At 36.6% G+C, this 19600-nt stretch overlaps 1 protein-coding gene across 4 annotated transcripts in view; it reads right to left on the reverse strand.

Moving 5' to 3' along the window:
* CDC42BPA (CDC42 binding protein kinase alpha) overlaps positions 1-19600 on the reverse strand; it is a gene marked incomplete at its 3' end in the record, with an annotated part of 187639 nt that overhangs the window by 99126 nt on the left and 68913 nt on the right. For all 4 annotated transcript variants that reach the window (XM_081997793.1, XM_081997796.1, XM_081997795.1 and 1 more), the window contains exons 3-5: positions 19180-19263; positions 14477-14572; positions 9480-9628 (exon numbers count right to left, since the gene is read on the reverse strand). In XM_081997793.1, the coding sequence (XP_081853919.1) occupies positions 9480-9628; positions 14477-14572; positions 19180-19263 (329 nt within the window). The remainder of the gene's footprint in view (positions 1-9479; positions 9629-14476; positions 14573-19179; positions 19264-19600) is intronic.

Raw genomic sequence — 19600 nt, forward strand, 5'->3', positions numbered from 1 at the left:
TCTGAGGAGGATTGATTGTAAGAATATGCTTTTTCTCAAAGATCACTGCACTAGACATCAAAACTGCACTTTCATACTTTTGCATGGGAATATTTTATAGTCCTTTAAAGCAACTCTTCAGAAAAAACAATAGGGGCCTATCTAGTAAATAGACCTATCATGTTTAAATCACAGGAAAAAAGTAGTAATTTGAGGGAAACAATATGAAAACAATACAACCATTATTCTTACAAAACAGAAATGAAGGAAAAGAATAAAAACATATCCTAAAGACTCTCATCCCATAAACCATTCAGAATGTGTTCAGGTAGGTTCAACCTATAAGGCAATCTTTATTCCAACCAAAACCCAGGGAACATGCAGGAATAAGCTAGACCAAGTTTGAAGCATATGTCCACAGTTCTTCTCTTATGCCATGTAATAACAGACATAAGACATAAGTAGTCTGACATGTTTTTTGCTTTCATTGTTGTTAAGAAACAAACAAAACATACTGACAAGCATGGTCCAGATACAATAAGCACTGTAACATCTGCTTAAAACTCCTGACAGCAACAGACTGAGGAAGGAACTGTAGCCAGAGGCTATAAAGGAAGAAATGCATTTGCTCTAAATGCATCCCAGTATCTCCAGTACCTGCAGTAGCTTGGCAGAAAAACATCTCGAAACTTTAAAAATAATAAGAAAAACTAAGAGCGCACTGCTTGCTCAAACACACTGAAATTACACTTAAGAATAAAGGACAGTGTTATTGAAAAAGTCTTTGTATTCAAGTTCATATGTAACATCCTTCTTTTTCTTTTAACATAAAACATAAGGCACAATGCTTGCTTAAAAATAAAACAAACACACATTTTTTTAAGTATCTCGGATAGGAACTTAACGCCTGGATTTTCAGCCCTTAAACTTAAGCAGAACCCTAAAAGAGCTGTACTTGCATAAAAGTAAATTCCTTTCTGTGCGAAAAGTTCCGTTTCCTATATGAGGAAGACATAATGTTGCTACTGTTATAACCAGATCAGATTTTAGCCTCTCCTCCCCTTTTTTTATTTCCCTTCTAGCTGGTATTTTCTCTTTTGCACCTTTATAATGCCCTTTTCTTGGACTTTACACACACTGTAGCTGATTAAAAATTACTGACTTACAGTGGCAGTAATATCACTGCTTCCTGCTGCAGGAGGAAATGCTGAAGGCTGCCCCCCAATAGCTAATAAAGAAAAACTGAGCAGCATAAACATCACAGCACCTGAGTCAATAAAGATTTTAATACAACTTTTCAGATAAAGCTCCACAAGGTCTTGCTTACCTGACCCCAACCATGAAGCCTTCCATAACTGAACCAAGCATGACCTTACACAAGCATCTGCTTTGTAAGCAGTATTCTAATTTGCAGGATGTTAAGTGACCTATTTTTTCTCATGTAAGAAGTTAAAAACCTAGTAATATTTTGCTGTTACTAAAAAGGAACATGAGGTAGGCTCTTCTAACAACACAACAGCTTTTCTGGAAATGTAAGAGAAATGCTTACTGTAGAACAGCTTCAATGCAGATAAAGTTATTTGGACTGATACTTCCTTAAGTGCCCTTTCAGGAATCAGATTCTTGCACTGATATCTTATTATAATTAAGATATCTTGCAAGGATATCTTAATTTACTATGAAGAAAAGGAAGTATTGCATTTAGTGGCTAGAGCAACATCAATTTAATTCAGAAATTCAAACACCAAATTTCTACTTGTCAGATCTGAAAGTTCAGATAGAAGACATTCTCACTCCAAATCCATCAAATACTCACTGGGAAGAATGCTCTAGCAAGAAACTAGGTAAAAGACAATGGTTTAAAACACTTCTTATAATGTATTCAAGCATCTCAATGTTATGGTTTTATACTAACACTGCAGGAATATCAAACAATAAAGACAAGCTATTATTGCTTATTTATGCAATGACAAATCTACATGACACTCAAATTCAGAACATGATAAAAAATTTGTCCTGTGTAGCTTCTAACCGGATCTAATCTAATAACATAAAACCAACTGCATTTCAAATAAAAAGAAAGAAGCGAAGGACCCATAATTGTAAATAAAACAAAGGCATTCCAAGGAGGAACTTGAGGAACACAGAGTATTAATAAATGAAAAATTTGAGACACTATGAAAGCAGGTAGTTATGAAATAAATACTGTGTTCACAAAGAGGTAATGAAATGGAAAGTCTGTAGAACACAAAACACAAGGCAGTTAGTCTCCTTCTAATAGAAAAAAAAACCTGAGAATAATTAAGACTCCGTTACAAAACAGCCATCCTCATTTCTGCCAGCATCATTCTGAACCTTACAAACAAGAACAAAATCACTGACAGTGTTAATTACCAACTCTATCCTCAGCCACCAAACAATGAGCTAATCACATCCTCAGAACCACAGTCATGAGGACTAAAAATTCAGAAATAAGGAAAATGTTTATGTCCTACTTTCCTGATGTTGATTTTGGGTATCAAAGTAGTAGCAGAAAGTTATTTCCAGGTCTGAAATAACCAGAGAAGAAGTGTAAAATTATAGCTTAACTCATGTAAAACCATCTTGCAAATGGGAATGTTTTGTCTTCAAAAGAAGTTATTAAATTCTGAAAACACCTCCAACTTCCTAAGACACTGAAACAAATCTCATATCAGAAGTATGATAGTTCTAACATGGACTTTTTTCCCCCCTGCCGCAAAAAACACAGAAGTCAAATGAATCTTTATACTAGGGGCAGTGGTATCTCTTGGAAGGTTCCATCACATTTAGCATCCGTTGAGCCTTGCTATAAACATTACTACTTGGAAGGCAGGACCAGGGGTTTTTAATATAAGATTTTTGGCATTAAGAATTTTACCATTAAGGCAACAAGGTTAAAAAGGACCCTGTTCAATCAAACTTTATTTCTTGTCTGTCTCTCTCATTTTCACTTTTAGAAGGGTTTACATACTTCTGTTTTATGACAACCGCATCCAGTTCCAACCTAAACAGGATTACACAACATCTGACAGAGCACTCAGATCCACCTGCTTTTCAAGCAACTGCACTCATAAGATACACCTGTCTACATAAAAAAGAACAAAAATCTTCATCTTCACACTCCTCCTTTTCCTATGAGTCTTCTCTCTAATAAAAGGTTAATTGTCCTAGCTAAAGAACCGGTGGGGACTCACCAGAAAGAATGGAGGGGTGCTCTCCTTGTCTTGCTGGCCTTCTTCAACTGACAATAATCAAGAATTTCCTTACTTAGGAGGCAGGTATCAGACATGAAAGGCGAAGGGTTTATTTCTGAGGGTATTATGGCTAACTACTTTTAAGATATCCCATCTGCAACTGCTTCTTATGTTCCTTTTTCTTTAAAATCATAGAGTTGAATAAATCACTGGATATCTGATGAACCATTGAATGGATGTAGGGGAAAAAAAGGGGCACAGTGTGATGAACATAGATTTTTAGACAGACCAGCTTAGACCTATTTCCTCCTGCTCTCCTTATCTATCAAACAGATTGAAGAATTGATGCATGAAAGTTAAAATGTAAAGTTACTTCTAACTTGGATCGGTGTCCTTGTTTAGTTCACTGCACAGCCCCACAAATCTTTGTTTCAGCAAAGCAGAAAGGATGGTTGGAGCTTGGGTCTTGGGGAGAGAGGAACAATGGGGAAACAAAAGCTAAAGGATACGTTTGTAAAAGCACCTCTGCTGAAAGCACTACTCAAGGCGACTATCGCTTAAGGCACTGGAGTTAGGGTTTCTAAATTCCTTCTGCTTGAATAAGACAGAACATAGGTCTGTGCTAGCTCAGTCACCCATTACACAGCTTTCACTTAAATTAACACTCCCACTACACACAATACTGGAGGAAATCATTTGCCTTCTACATGATAGCACAGCCAGGGTCATCCACTAGCTCTTGGCACTCCAAGCATATATAGGTCTTTTATTTCAAAATACTTCTAGGTCATCACAGGCTCCTTCAGAAATCTTACCAACAAATTCTAGTCAAATAGGATTAACCTCATACAGTCCTCACTGCAGGTCAGATGCCACCCTGAGGGGGTACTATGGGAGCAGCTGCCAGCATTTACAACATATAGGGTCACAGGGCAAAATGAAAGCCCAGAGTCTGTAAAGATGCCCTTTGTTTCCAGCCCCTCCTCAGTGGAAAAATGAAAAGGAAACACAGAGCCTAGACTCACAGAGCTCTCCTACCTCTCTAAAGGAATACCTTGTAAGGAAGCACTAGCTTACCGAAAACTCACTAAAATAACTTTCTGTACTGCAGTTTTCCATGTAAAACTAAACCATGCAACATTTCAAAGCAATACATTTTCAGTAGACTATCAAAATAATCTCATGTTATTTTTTCCTTATTTTTCTAACTCTGTTTCCTTCACTCTCAGCATTTTGTAAGGACATCTTCATGTGTGCATTCGGCATTACGTCTGTTGCAAAGTTTGGTAAACACTTAAAATATGTTGTTGCTTTCTTTCAAACCCACAATTATGGTTCACTTTACCAAAGGCCAGAGCACTTGGCTCATCATTGTGCCAACTCAACTCAGACATACCGCGCAATGCAGCTAACTCCCTAGATAGGCCTTCCACCCCCAAATTTTCCACTTAAGTAAATTAATGATCAGGAAAGATGGGATACACCCAGAAGACAGAAAACCACTTATTCAGCAAGTCAAAAATGGATATGCTGGCACTGAAACTTATAGTTGAAAGTGAAATGCATCCTACAAAGAATCCCAGATTTCAGCTGCCTGCTAACTAAATATTTCAGGGATGTTCCTAAAATGATTTTTAGTGAGGACAAATAGCACCTTCTTGTTAAAAGCAAAGAAGAGGCTGGCTTGATAGGGAATAGACAGTTCTTTTATCCCTCTAATGGATTTATTCCCTTACGTTCAGTATTTCTCAGAAAGGATGTCACTTCCACAGAGAATTCTGCTGCTCTACATTTTGAGAACTCAAATGTTCCAGTGAAGCCCAACTTAAATTTCAGAAACTGATAAAGAAAATGGAAAGAGAAGAAAAAAAAAAAACCTGCCTCTGGTGGTTTAGAATGCTAAAATCCTTCAGACTAAAAGACAGCGGCAACTAGAAATCCAGAAACACACTGATCAAGCTAACTGTAATCTCATACACCTTATGGAAGTAGGTGTGTTTATGTTTTGCATGCCTATCTTTTCTCATGCAAAAGATGACATCTGAAATGTATGCAACTTGAGAGTTTGCCCTGTAGCCTTAACTATCCTCCCACAAACTTAACCAACAAAAATAATAATTAACATAGGTGTTTCATAATCCTTCCAAAATATTTTCTTAGTAAGAAGGTAAGTGAGGATTGTTTTACCATTCAATAGAAAAAGAAGACTGTTTAATGTGGGTGTGTGCCAGTATATGAAAACTATTTTAAATGAATATTTTTGCAGTAGTCTGAAGGATCATGAGCCTAGATGTTGAACACTCCCCAGCTGCAAATTCGCTTGGCACTGAATCACTGCGCAACCCTGCACAGAACAAATAGATGGAGGAAAGAAAGTCAAGATGAAAATGATTTAAGCGCATTAACACTTACTGTTCTGTACTATTCAAGAAGCTGGAATGTCACAAATGAAGTTTAGGACAGAAACAGACTTAGGTGCATCCTTACTAAAGTAAGGGCTGTCTCAGAAGTCAGCACAAAAGGCAGCAGCACAGACATGCTGAAAGGGCATGCAAAGCCACGCTGAAGGGGCAGGGGGACAAAGCCACCAGCAGCACACTCACTGTGCCTACTAGTCCTACCAGTATGTGCCCAGAGAGTATCTTCTGCAATGCTCAGGGGAAATTTCTTCCAAGCCTTCTAAAGTCTTTTTTATTTAAAAGGATTTAGACAAAACCAAGCATTTTACACCTCGGTTTCCACCTTATGTAAAATGGAGAGGAAACCTGGCTCGCCAATAAAATAATTAAAGAGTTAAAGTCTCAGTTGTAGGAAAAACTGTTTTCCATGTTTGAGGTAATGCAACATGCATAAAGTAGAGCTACCTAGCTTAAGCTGATGAGAGTTTTACTCCAGCCCACACCTGGATAATTGATAACGCATGCAAATACAACCTTTTAACATGTGCCATGAGGAATTACATAACAACACAACCTTGAATTGAAATTAATATTAATGCATGTAGAGGCTTTTTTCAGACAAAAACCAAAAAAGGTGCCACAAATCTATAAAACACAAATTGATGTTGATTCCTAATAAACGTAAAATCTTGCCCTGTATGATACTACAGTTTGCAGAAAACTGGCACAAGACAATATTTAACCTTGGCCTACAAGCAAGCATCACTTCATTAGTAAAAATTAGTAATTTAAGGCATCAGGGGCAGGTATCAGCTTTACACGAACTCCCAAGGAAGTCGTGCATTTGTGAGAGGCACACATACGTACTTTCTTCCTCATTGTGAGCACCTGCACATATACTTAACTTAGATGAGGTTTTCTTTCTAAAGCTAGTCTTGGAGCTGTCAGTGTCATTTGGTATGCACCAGTACTGGTGCATTTATAACAATAGCAAAAGCTAAGATACACATTAAAGAAAAGACAGTTTTATTGACATTCTGAGTCATCATTTACCTATCAGGTAAAATACTACATGATTTCTTTACAGAAATTACTAGACAAGAAACATAAAACTATCAAAGTTTTATGTTCTGATTGATGTTCTCTCAGAAAAATTCTATCACCTATTTATTTAAACCAAAAAATGGATAAAAACAGGAAAAAAAATTGAGAATCCCTTAAACAGCAGCACTGATGTTATTTTCAGCCAGCAACCTTTCTCCTTCCTCAATTCAGTAGGTATCAGGAGACAGCTTTAAAAACATCATGCAATTTCTCTCCACAGTTCTACTAACACCTAGATTTTGATCTCCTTCCCACTGTAAATTCAACCCATAATCCCACAATGCTAGTGCAGAAATGGCATTAAAATTTTAAAACTCCAAAACATGAAATAATGTCATAGCAATTTCATTTAAGTAATGCTGAGGTTGCTTGTACTTGATGCTCAAGAACCTTGCCCAATGTACTTTAGGAAAAAAAAGTGACTTGCATTTCACATTGAGGTGGTCTGTGAACCAAGTACCAGTGCAATCAGTATTTCTCCCAAACAAAGCTAACTGACAACAGAAAAGCGATTAATGATAGAAAAGAGCAAGATGAGTGGCACACTGAGAACAAAAAACAGAAATACAATTTTTAACAGGTACAAAGACATTCAGAGAAAAAGAAAATTATCGTTGAAGTACAACACAACCTATGGGTAATGTGAAAATCTATCCTGAAAGAACTGGGGCACTAAAAGGAAACAAACCACAACAATCTGCTATCTCATTGTATGAAAAAAAACCTGGAACGAAACATGCCTGAAGCATAATTTCTAGTTCACTAGCTACAACTCAGATCAAATCCTGATGCATATTGGCTATTCATCTGAAATACCACTACTACAGCTGTTACATTATCCATCTTTCAGTAGTATTTTCCTTCTTTTTCTCCTCTTATGTCCTTTCCTGTGTGCACACACTCTCAAAAAGAATGTGGCCACCACAGTTAAACTTTCGGTAGAAGAGCATTAGTGGCATTTAGATGATGTAGGCTTTTTTATTTTCTTTCGCTTTAAAAGTTGCAAACAGCCTAATAAAACTAACAGTGGAATGGCTGATCATTTAACGTATATTCAAGTGCTCTTTACATTTTTAATCTTTGCAAAACATACCCTTATAAACAGGCATTGTATTACAGCAGTATTAATGATAAAATGCCAGAGTAGCATTTAGAACTTTATAAACATGGGGACGTCACTGGCAAAGCCACAAATCGAACAACAAAGGACTGGGAATGTAGAGGGGCTTTTTTTTTTGGTTAAACATTCATAGTAATAGATATGCAAGCATAATAATTAGTATGTTGTTTTGAACTGAAATGATACCAAGTTTTCTATTAAAATTTTACATCAACCCCTATTTCATCTTGGGGATACTGACTGCTTGAGGATGGAAACATCACAGCTGCTGCATATTACATACTAGCAGTGCTGAATTACAATGGTTTTGATCTGTTTGGAGGAAAAGGCAGAGATGGTGGGCATCTGTTCTTCTGGGAAGAATTACTACCACATAAGCAGACTTCTTAGGTAAAATACAGTAGTACATAAAGTACTCTCCACCCGGTAACAGGAGATAGCATCTGAACAGTTTACCCACAAACATATTTTAAAAGTTAGGTCCAAATTAAACTGAATACAAAAACCTTTCACATCAGATTCTAAGTCAACAAACAGTTTCACAGAAACAACACAGTTGAAATCTTCAAAATTCAAGAAAACTGCTTTAAGGAAAACACTCTGCTTGCATTTTTCCACAAAGTGTTATCACAAAAAGGTCTTTTTAGCAGGCAGACACAGTTCTTCAACAAAACTAGCAGACTTCAAAATATTCCAGAAGAACAATTTACAGCTTAGCACCACCTCACCTTAAAGACTCCTAGCTACATTCATGAAAAGTCACAATCTCAAAGGAAACAAATCATAATCCAGTAACAAACCAGAACCAACCACAATACACCTTTTGGACAATAAAAACCCTTTTCTGGTGTGAAGCAGGCAAGTGGGAAAACTAAAAGAAGGAATGGCCAGTATAGACTCTGATTAAGGGCGATACATGGATATATCAAACAAGCTCATTCTGCCAACTGAATGATTCAGCTTAAACAATTGGGAGTTTTCCTCCTGGTTTCTGTCAGAGCAAAGTACATCTATTGATTGCACTTGAAAATTCTGCCTCTTGTAAGGTAATCTTTTGCTCTGCATACAAGAACTACCATGGAATTCAGTAGAGAATGATACATTAAAGAAAAGGTGATGCTAGTTTTGTGGAAAAATCAATTGTGGCCTCAAAAAAAAGCTAGATATAAACAACTTAATATTTTCCTTTGAACAGATTATTTTTTATATACCAGTAAAGATAAGTACCACAATTTAAGTACTTCCACTTATTTAGCAAAATGCCCTCACCACATTTTAAATATAATTTCACTAAGTCCAAAAGAAAATGGTAAAAAAAACCCAAAGCAGACCACACGATTGTGTGTTTTCAACTTCCGTGTGGATTGAACAAATTAAGAAACAGAATCTGACCCTTCAATAAGCCTGTTCAAAGTTGATCATATTTCACAAACAGGAACACACCAGTGTGCAAGATTCATCACACGCACTCAGACATTCATTCATGTCTCTGATCATATGGTACAAAGTTAGCAACAGTTCTCAATCACTGCAAGATGTAGGCAGGTCAGTTCTATCATGCTTACTATTATAGCAAATACTTGTTAGTAGCTTAAACTCTTTAACGGGAATTCTTTTCACTCCATATAATTCCAACAGGAGTTTGGAGCTCAAATTACTTACCTGTGAACATAATGCAACTGATGAACTGAATCAATAGCTATCACCATTTCAGCCAAATAAAACCGAGCCATATCCTCAGGTAGTCTGTCCTCAAACTTGCTGAGCAATGTAAGCAGGTCTCCTCCAACATAGTAATCCATAACCAGGTACTATGGAGCAGGAATGACAAGAAAACATGAGGGAGGAACACTTTATTGAGTGAATCAGAGATTAAAAACTAATTTAAGCATAAAAATTAATTTATTGCAAAAATTATTATGAGCACGAAAAAAGCTTACCAAGATGCTTAGCTGTTCTGAAACAGAAGTAGCTGGTTCAGCCTCATTTTAATGTTTACAAATTATTTTATTTATTTGAATATGTTTATGTTTATATTTATACCTCTCCAAATACAGTGAGCCTCATGACAAGACAGTATCAGCTTCATCCACTGTTCCATCACCAAACATAAAATATTTATATACTCTGGATTACTTTATAAAAACAATACCCTTTGACAGAATGTAAAAGGAGTAAAGGATTAAAGCACAGACCTGTAAAAACAAAACCAATTGTGTTAACTTGGGATCTCACTTTAAGGGCCCTAACTTCCCAGGCTTCCCTTTCTCTTTTTTCCTACCATCATCTTTTCTCATTAAACAAAAAATTTTGGAAATTAAAGTTTTTAGACTATACAGATTAAGGCAAAGATCAAGAGAATTCCAGTGGCTCACAGTACAATTACAGATAATGTTGACCTTGCACACAGTACAGCATCTGCCAATATAGAGGAGAAGGTGTCACCTTCTTTAATTGAACTGATAGGGAAAAATACACTTGATTCCTGATTTATTAATGAAACAAAACCTGCTTGCCATTGAATTAGGTGCAATGACTTTAAAGAGATCAGAACCTTTCTCCATTTTACTATATTATGACAGAACAAAATGCCACTTCCTTTAGAGACATGCTCAAAAGACTGGACAAAGTAAACTTGAGAAAAGTGGGAAATTCACGATTAATATCTTTTCATATTAGTTTAGTTTGTTTTAATTGTGGAACAGCAACTGGAAGGGCAAATAGAGAAAAGAAAAAAATCAAACAAATTATAATTAACAAACTAATTAAAACCAATCTAATTTAACACCCACTGCTATGACATTACTATCAAACATCATTGTGGACCGACTAATTAGAATAGTTTCCCACTAAAGTACATAGTATTCAGAAGGCTTTGCCTAGAGTTCCAACCTCTGCTTCCAGGAAGGCAGCATATATCTGTATTTGAATCAGTGACTCTTAACAATCGTGTATAATGAACCACAAATAATAATAAAAAAAAAAAAGATGCAATAATGTATATCCTAGTTTGATTCTTTAAAATTTTGGTAAAGCAACTTAAGAGGGACTTTTTATAATTAGTTCTCCTCGTTTGCTCAAGTCTTCACCACCTTCAGAAGGAGAAATCAGTATGTGTAGAAAAAATTCTGCAAAATTATACCAGCTATAAGGAAGATGTGGGGCAGGCAGAAATCATATGCCTCTTTCTTTCCTCATACTTTCCATAACAACAAAGGTGATAAACAAAGACTTTAGCAATTTGATACAGAATCACCTGGGCATCCTCATTGATTCCAAGTGCATGAAGAAAGCACAGAATGTGTTTCCACAAAATTCTAAATGTGCTGACAATCAAAATTTCGTCAGTTGCTTTGTGACATGAGTAGTAAACTTCTTAAATTATGCTCACAAGCCTTACACAAGATAAATATCTTCTATTCAGTGGTGCTCCTACGCTCCCTCTGAAACAAGATCTACAGTATTAGCTTCTCATGTTTTACAGTTTTAGAAAATACATTAAGCCTTTGGAATTATTATTAACTGAGACACTATATAGTGAGATCTGCAAGAGCTTAACTTCTTGCTTTGAAAGTGTATTAAAAAAACTCTTAAGATTCTCATAACTGATGTGGGATCTCTGCACTCATTCTTCAGCATTTTTAAAAGCAGTACAACTCAGTAACTGGATATACCAAAATAAAGGAATTTTGGCTCTTACAACACAGAATTCCGTACCTCCCATTTTGCAAGAACAACACAGCAGCTTAATCACAAGGAAACCCTCAACTCCTCAAATATGCCAACATTTAAACTGTAACTCGCTATTAAGTCACGCACTTGAAGTTAAACACACGCATAGGAATCATAGCAAGTTTAACAACTACATTTTTAATAAAACAATTCAGTCAATGCATAGCACCCCATCCAATGTCAAAGATACATGTCTTGAAAAGAGGTGTTTGGGTTTTTTTAAAAAAGCTTTAAAAATACTTTCTAAATTCACACAATCATCCAGATTTATTCAAGTCTCAAATACTTCTCAAAATGTTACTGTACAACAGCACCATCCTTCCAAGAGAGAGAAAAAGCACAGATTTAAGGACATTAAATTCTAGTAACTAGTAGAAGTTTAATATGGGCATTTAATCCTAAATCACACACTCGTTTAGGTTGGAAGAGACCTCTTGAGATCATCTACTCCAACCTCATCTGCTCAAGTAGGGTCAGCTAGAGCAGGCTGATGAGGACTGTATCCAGTTGGGTTTTGAGTATCTCTAAGGTCGGAGACTCCACAACTCCTCCTGATAACATGTTCCAGTATCTGACCACCTTCACGGTAAAAAGCGTTTTCTTGCATTCAGACGAAATTCTGTGTGTTTCGGTTTGTGTCCGTTGTCTCCTGTCCTGTCACCGGGCACCACTGAGAGGAATCTGGCTCCCTTGTCCACTCCCTCCCATCAGGTATTCACACACATTGACGATAATCCCACCAACCCTTCACTTATTCGGGCTGAAGAATCCCAGCTCTCTCAGCCTCTTCCTCACATGAAAGATGCTCCAGTACCTTAATTGTCTTTCTGGCCTTGCACTGGACTTGCTCCAGTAGCTGCATCTCTCTTTTGCACTGGGGAGCCCAGAACTGGACACAGTTCTTAAGATGCAGCTGCACCAGGGCTGCGCAGAGAGGAAGGACCTCTACTGACCTGCTGGCGACACTTCACCTTGCAGCCCAGAATACTCTCGGCCTTTTTTGCTATGCAGGTGCATTGCTGGGTTATGGTCAGCTTGTTATCCACCAGGACCTCAAGCAAAGCTCCTTTCCAGCCAGTTGGACCCCAGCATGTACTTGGTTTATATTATTGACCCCAGATGCCGGACGTTGTATTTCCCTTTGTTGAACTTCATGAGATTTCTCTCTGTCCACTTGTCCAGTCTGTTGAGGTGCATCCGAATGACGGCACAGCCATCTTGGCGTATCAGCCACTTCTCCCTGGTTTTTATCTGCTAACTTGCCAAGAGTGCACTCCATCACATTGTCCAGGTCATTAATGAAGATGTTGGCCCCAGTATTGAGCCCTGGGGTACACCACCATTGACTGGCCTCCAGCTGGACTTTCTATCACTGACCACGACACCCCCGGGCCCCAGTAGTTCAGCAAGTTTTCAATCCACCTCACTGTTGCTTATCTAATGCATACTTTGTCAGCTTGTCTTTGATGATGTTATGGCAGACAGTGTCAAAGGCATTACTAAAGTCAAGGTAATAAACATCCACTGCTCAACCACATCTACTGCTCAAGCTACACAGATTTTTTTTTTTTTTTTAAATAGGTCACTTCTGTTACATTTTATTTTAATAACAAGCACATAAAGGACTAGTGATACATTCACACTAAAATGATGAAAAACAGTGTTACTGATATTTTCCCCACCAGGCTGCAAAACTAGCTCCTGTTAGCAGACTATCAAAGATAAAGAACAGAAGCTACTCTGTGCTTAGTGAAAATAAGGAAACTGGCAAGAGTAAAACAAATTCTATTACGCTGTTGCAGAATATATAGTATTTTTTTAAATACTCTTAATAGTAAGATCAGAATTACATAAAACATGAGATTATTTTTACTGACCACATTAACAAAGCATGAAGCGGCTAGGAGGTGTTTAAGCCAAGTTAGATTCACAAATGCAGAGGCCTGTTTCTATATAAACTTCACCAAAATCCATGGATCTCCAAGTATCTAAGCTGGCAGAACAGAAAGCAATATAACAGCAAAAAGTATAGCAATTCTACAAGAATTCCATGTATAACACTTTTTTTATTGGACACACTGAGGGAGGAAAAAGATTATGACTGCACAGTAGATTTGTAAGAAAACATTAGAATATACTAATGATACAGAATCCAAAGCACAGGGCAATAAAACCCAAATAAGCAAAATCTATCAGTGTGTAGTTGTTTACTTTTTCAGGAATAAATATTACCAAAATTGTATCACAATCCAAACATATTTTAAGTGGGAAAGGTTTCATAGAAAATTGGCACTTTTTCCTCATCTTAGCTTCTTTTTGCAAGTCTTTCAAAATACTTGAAAGCTAAATAACATTAAATATGGGACACTTTAATCTAGAATTACAGCTTCCAACTCTTATTTATGAACATTTAGTGGCATTCTTCCATGCTGCAAGAACATTTTATTGCTTTAAGACATCTTAGTGGGTTTAACTCCTCAAAAAAGCAAAGACCAATCAAAATGAACTGTTGTTTCAAAACAAGGCTACTCCCTATTTCTAACTGTAAAACAGTAATCAGCAGTGTTAATGACAAAAAAATAAAGTCAAATAGATAATTTATGTTAGTAAGTGCACTTTTATTTTTATGAATTCAATTAAACTGGAGTGATGAATTATAAGAAAGAAGGTGCAGACAGACCAAGGTTTATCAACAAATGCAAAGTGGTTTAGAAAACAAAGCTGCATTCCTGAGATATTTACAGCAAAACTTTAAAAGTTTCCGACCCCTCTCCACCCTTCAGAAATTTATACACAAAATCACATATCCTCACATGGTCTATATGGTTCAGAACACAAAATTAACAAAAAAACTAGCTATATTTCTGTCTCAAACCACAACTAAGAATTGACATTTCCATCCATATATACATAAAAGCAACACTCACTAAATAGTTTTCATCCTGGAATGCATAATGTAATGTTGTGATCCACTGGTTATCTCCATTCACTAACACATCTCTCTCTTCTCGAAAACAGGCTGTCTGAAGGGGAGAAAAATAAGTATAGGCTTTAAGTGAAATATATAAAGAAATACATTTTGCAAGTTAACTATGTTTTAACATTTTGGGGAAAAAAATTCAAAACTGCCTCTCAGTTAAAAAGTCATTTACTGCACTCTCCAAATATGCCAAAACCTGTGAAAAACAAGGTATCAGGAAGGTCTGCCTTCTTCAAATTTAACAATACAGAGAAGTACAACTGTCTAAGTGATACAAAAGGAGAAACAAACTGCTGCTTCCCATTGTCTAAAAATCCCAAGTGAAAATTTTAACTTTTTTTTGTATGTAGATATTGAAATCAAGTATCAATAATGACAGAATAGCAATATAAGATTGAAGAAAACAGTCAATAATAGCATTATATAATTATAACTGCAATAGGAGTTCAAGAACTAGAATCTGGAGTCTTGTGTCATTGTTTTATCTCATCATGCTGTTAGCCTAGTTTTACACTTGAATTTTCACATAAGCAAGGTGGGTTTTCATTTGAAAGTAGCTGCCAGTAAGTTCCATGTAGTCATAATTTGATAATCATTAACCAGTTAGTGTTTTCTCCACACTTTTTGCTCAGGAAGAGTAGGATAGAACTGAATATTGCTCTTGCCAGGTATGTTGCTAAGACATCCAGGAGGACTTCCCCTCAATTATACTGGAAAGAAACACAGGAAGCAAAAGATGTCTTCATCTAGAGCAGAGGAGGAACAAGAACTGCCAAGAAATGCTAAAGAATACCTAACAGAAGATGGAAAACACAGGTTTGTATGAAACAAAAGAAGATAAAATGTGAAGAAAATAACCAATAGGAAAGCAGCAAGGCAGCTAATTCCATGGAGGTCTTGCAACCTGCCCCGAGAAATTAATAAAATACCTCAGCAAAAGCAGCTTTGGAGAATGACAGAGAAAAATGACTAAACACACAAGACGCCAAAAGGAAACTATAGCAAAGAAATATGATGAACATTTTGAAGGGATTGAGTTCTGAAGTGAATATCACAAGAAAACAAAAGGTACCAAACAGAAAATCAACATAAAATTTTATTCAGAAAAAGGTCTAAACGCTAGTGTAAAAGATAGAATAATAACTGTATGGGCTCTACTTAGAAGGCAGATGGAGAGTTAGAGAAAAACACAGACTATAATCTCTTCCAGCAGACTCTGCTACTTCACAAAGATGTTTCATCTATTTGAACCATGCTCTGTCTCTTCCATCTTAGGAGGCAGCTAAATTTAAAGGAAAATCAAGCCTTTTCTTTTTACATTTCCAATTTAATTTCCAAAAACAATAGGCAAATACCAGAACTCTGACATGGTTATTGTTGGCTGGGCAATTTGGAGAGTGAAGAATGAGAAGTGAGATATCATTTTAGACTGAGCTATGCACAAGAATACATGCAGTAAAAACAGAGCAGAAAATAACTCCTTCCTCCAAGCAAATAAACCGTACCAAATCTTATTTTTGTGAATACAGTGAGTAAGAATAACGCTGACCAAGAAAAAGAAAAATGGTGTACGTTCATCATAGCACAATGCATGAGATTAATCAGTGAAATTGGGAAAAATAACAAAACATACTTTAAAGAAATACCCTCAAATGTTTTTAAATGAAAAATGGACTTAGGGGTGGGAGAAAGAGAAGGGATAATCTTCAGAAGGAAGAAAAGCTGTTCTATGTTTCAGGTTGATTTTTTCCCCTCCTTGTTTGTAAACTCTTGATGTATTTCAGAGAGATATACTATGAACCCTTCTTTTCACAAGGATAAATGACACGTAGTTTCTCTACTTGTTATGACACAGTTCACAGGATTTGTCACTACAGAGAGTTTATATAATTGCACTTGTTTTTGCCATGATTTAACAAAAGACCATGCATTCCTTGAGCACTCTAGCCGCCCACCTCCGGGCAGTATGCCTAGAGCTGACAGCAACAGCTATTACCACAGCAGATCACAGTTGAAACAGTAACAGCCAAAGAGTCAAAGAGTCTGTGTGGTTCATGAGCTTTACATTAATTCATGGGGGGGAGGGGGACAGCAGTGGTACTTGTAATTACTGTAACATAGCTCAATTAAGTTGGTTGTTTTTGGGGTTTGTGTTTTTTTTTTTTAAGGTGGGTGGGGGTTTTTTGTTTGTTTTGTTTTTAAATTGAGCCTTTTTTTGTGCCTTTCATTATTTCAACATTACACCTCATCTTCCCTAGGCACAGTCTCCTTGAATTGTTGGCAGGGACATCCAGGGGTCATTTGATCCAACTCTCTGTCACAGCAAAGCCAACTCAGCGCTATGGTTATATCTGTATCGTTATGGTGGCCTTGAACCAGCAAAGAATTCGGGCTGCTTGGCTATTTGGTGGTCATGCCCTTACAGCTCGGAGTTAGCACTTTCTGGGAGCGCTGACTGCTTCTGTGCTGTGTAAGATTTGTCCTGTTCCCTCCTGAGCCTCATCTGGCCACCACCGTGGCATACACGATTGTCAACACTCAGGGTAACAGGCTTGGGAGCGTAATCAGCAAGCTGTCACACTTTCAGGTACTCCTTGTATAAGTAATGTAGCCAGTTCTATGTCACATCTCTGAGTTTTCAACAGTGGCAAGCATTTGGAAAACTTCCGCTCTTCATAATACAAAAGAGAACACTGACCTCACAACCTGTATAATTTCATTGTAGCAAAGTTTTTGCATACAATTACTCTCAGAACTTGCAGTCATTAACCGTAATCTGGCATTCGCAAACCTCTGAGTACATACTCCCTTTCTGCTTTTACAAATGACTCCCACTGCCCACAACGTTGATACAAAGATATATGAACAAGTTATTTCTGCCATTTGTGTATACCTACCTATATGCTTGTCTTGCATTTTTTTGGACTGTATGATTTTCCTGTGTATTTCAGTGTTAGTGCAGCACATTACTAAGAGCCAAAATTTGTCATTTTTCCTAGCAGTAGTAACAAGAGAGATGCGTTCACCAACATTTAAAAATTACAGGTTACAGTTACTGAAGGTCATGCTTTGTAATGCATTTTCACTCCAGATGGTTCTCTTTCCACTGTATACCCATGGGTTACAAATACATGCAAAAACATAGCTGTAATTCTTTTTAGGCTAATGGTTCAGACTTCCAGAAATTCAGCTGGACCCATGGGAAGAGTATTTTTAATACCTTGCATGGAGAAAAATCTTTCAAACCTATTTATAACTATATTTTAAAGGAAAGAAATAGCTTTTAACTGACTCTAAAAGGGTACATTTTAAAATTGAGTGGAACTTTATTTCTGAACTTTTCTTTTTCGCTGGAAATAATAAAACTTACAGTAATGTCATCTGTCTTGGAGAGAAATACCTCTTTGCATCAAGACCAATGCCAGATTGCTCAGTATCTGAATAATTTCTGGATAAAGAGGAAACACATTGTGCACATCTAACCACAATCTGCATATCATTTATACTTCTTAACATGGTAACATTTTCATTAAAAAAGACAGGATGTGCACACATCAGAAATTGGCTTTAGTTTGTCTGGATACGTTGGGTTTTTTTTGAAGTGTGATTGTTTCCCATTGATCTCATTTCCTAACAAGATATAATTAAACCACAAATGTGGAAATTGGAATAAACTTGGAAGCAACTGAACAGCAAGGCAGTCTGAGAGTAGGAGTCTCAAATAAAAACTGAGATTAGAGATAATCCCATCAGACAAGTTGGAAGAGACACCAAGATAGTGTTTGCACTGTCCAAACTAAAGAAAACCCAATGGCCAAAGCAATTTGGTCATTTGTCAATTTGTATGTGTAAGACACTGAGCACTGAGTTACATTTTTATGAGTCTATTTTTCAGGCAGTTGAATTTTGGTATGCATAGATGAAGAATTTCAAAGCAATTTAAAGAGTTAGATACATGTTCTGTTTAAAATTAACACACAAGTGTTCAGCTGTAGACTGCACTTTACAAGTTTCTTTCCAAAGGAATCCAGGAAAATGTATTGAGGATTCTATGAAGAGTGGAGTCTTATAGTACGAACCCCAGGCAAAGCAGGACTGATGAAAGACCTGTTCCACCCTTTTCAGAACATGGAATAAACTCAAGTTTTAACTAGGGACTTTTCATCACAAATTTTTGCAGATGGACATTTTTATGAAACATGCACTCAAATTAATTTGAAACTTTTATCTTTCTGATTTTTCAATAGACAAATTGGACCTTGACTAAGTTCTAGCTACTGATAAACTAACAGGTTTGATGTGTTATAGCTCAGTAATTACCTTTTACCATGGAAAATACTTGCTAAAGACTACATTCCTAACGGGAATAAATGCATTAAAAGATCGCTTGTATAGTCAGTAATTCTTGGGCAATTACAGAAAAGGTATAATGTCTAAAACATCCAGCCCCATCTAAGTCAAGATTCCATGCCATTTTAACCCTTATGACGAAATGCTTTAAGCTTATTTTAATATTAATCTTCATATTGTCAGTAAGTAGTGAAGCATCTCCTCAGTCCCTCTATATACACAGAGTCTTGTGGAAACAGAAGTAGCAATTCAGCACAGTAAGAGGATGCATGAATATAGAAAACATTTCTGTAATCTTACTTCAGCTCTCTTCAGCATCTCCCACTTATTCAGTATCTTCATGGCAAAAACCTTATCTGCATTCTTCAATTTTACTACTGCAACCTGGAAAAGATAAATGAATGATAAATAAGTTAAAACATGAAAACGCCTATTATTTTAATTTCCATGAAACCTTGCCGTTTTGGAGGTTTTTTCTTCAGTGTTCTGGACACTTAGCTTTACTACCTGCACAATACCACACCATCAAGAAAGAGTAACATCACAACGGTATGGGGTATTTATTCTGCAAATATTCCAAGTCTATTTTAAGCTTTCATTACGTATGTTTTTTTCTAGGTGACTGTAGATGAACAATGGTATTTCTCACCATCACTCTTCTTGCTCTGTTATACTATCATGAAGCTATCACTGGCTATATGCTTTATGTTCTTGGACTTAC

This window comes from Phaethon aethereus (genome assembly GCF_964289735.1).
Source record: "Phaethon aethereus genome assembly, chromosome: 3".
Lineage (NCBI taxonomy): Eukaryota > Metazoa > Chordata > Aves > Phaethontiformes > Phaethontidae > Phaethon > Phaethon aethereus.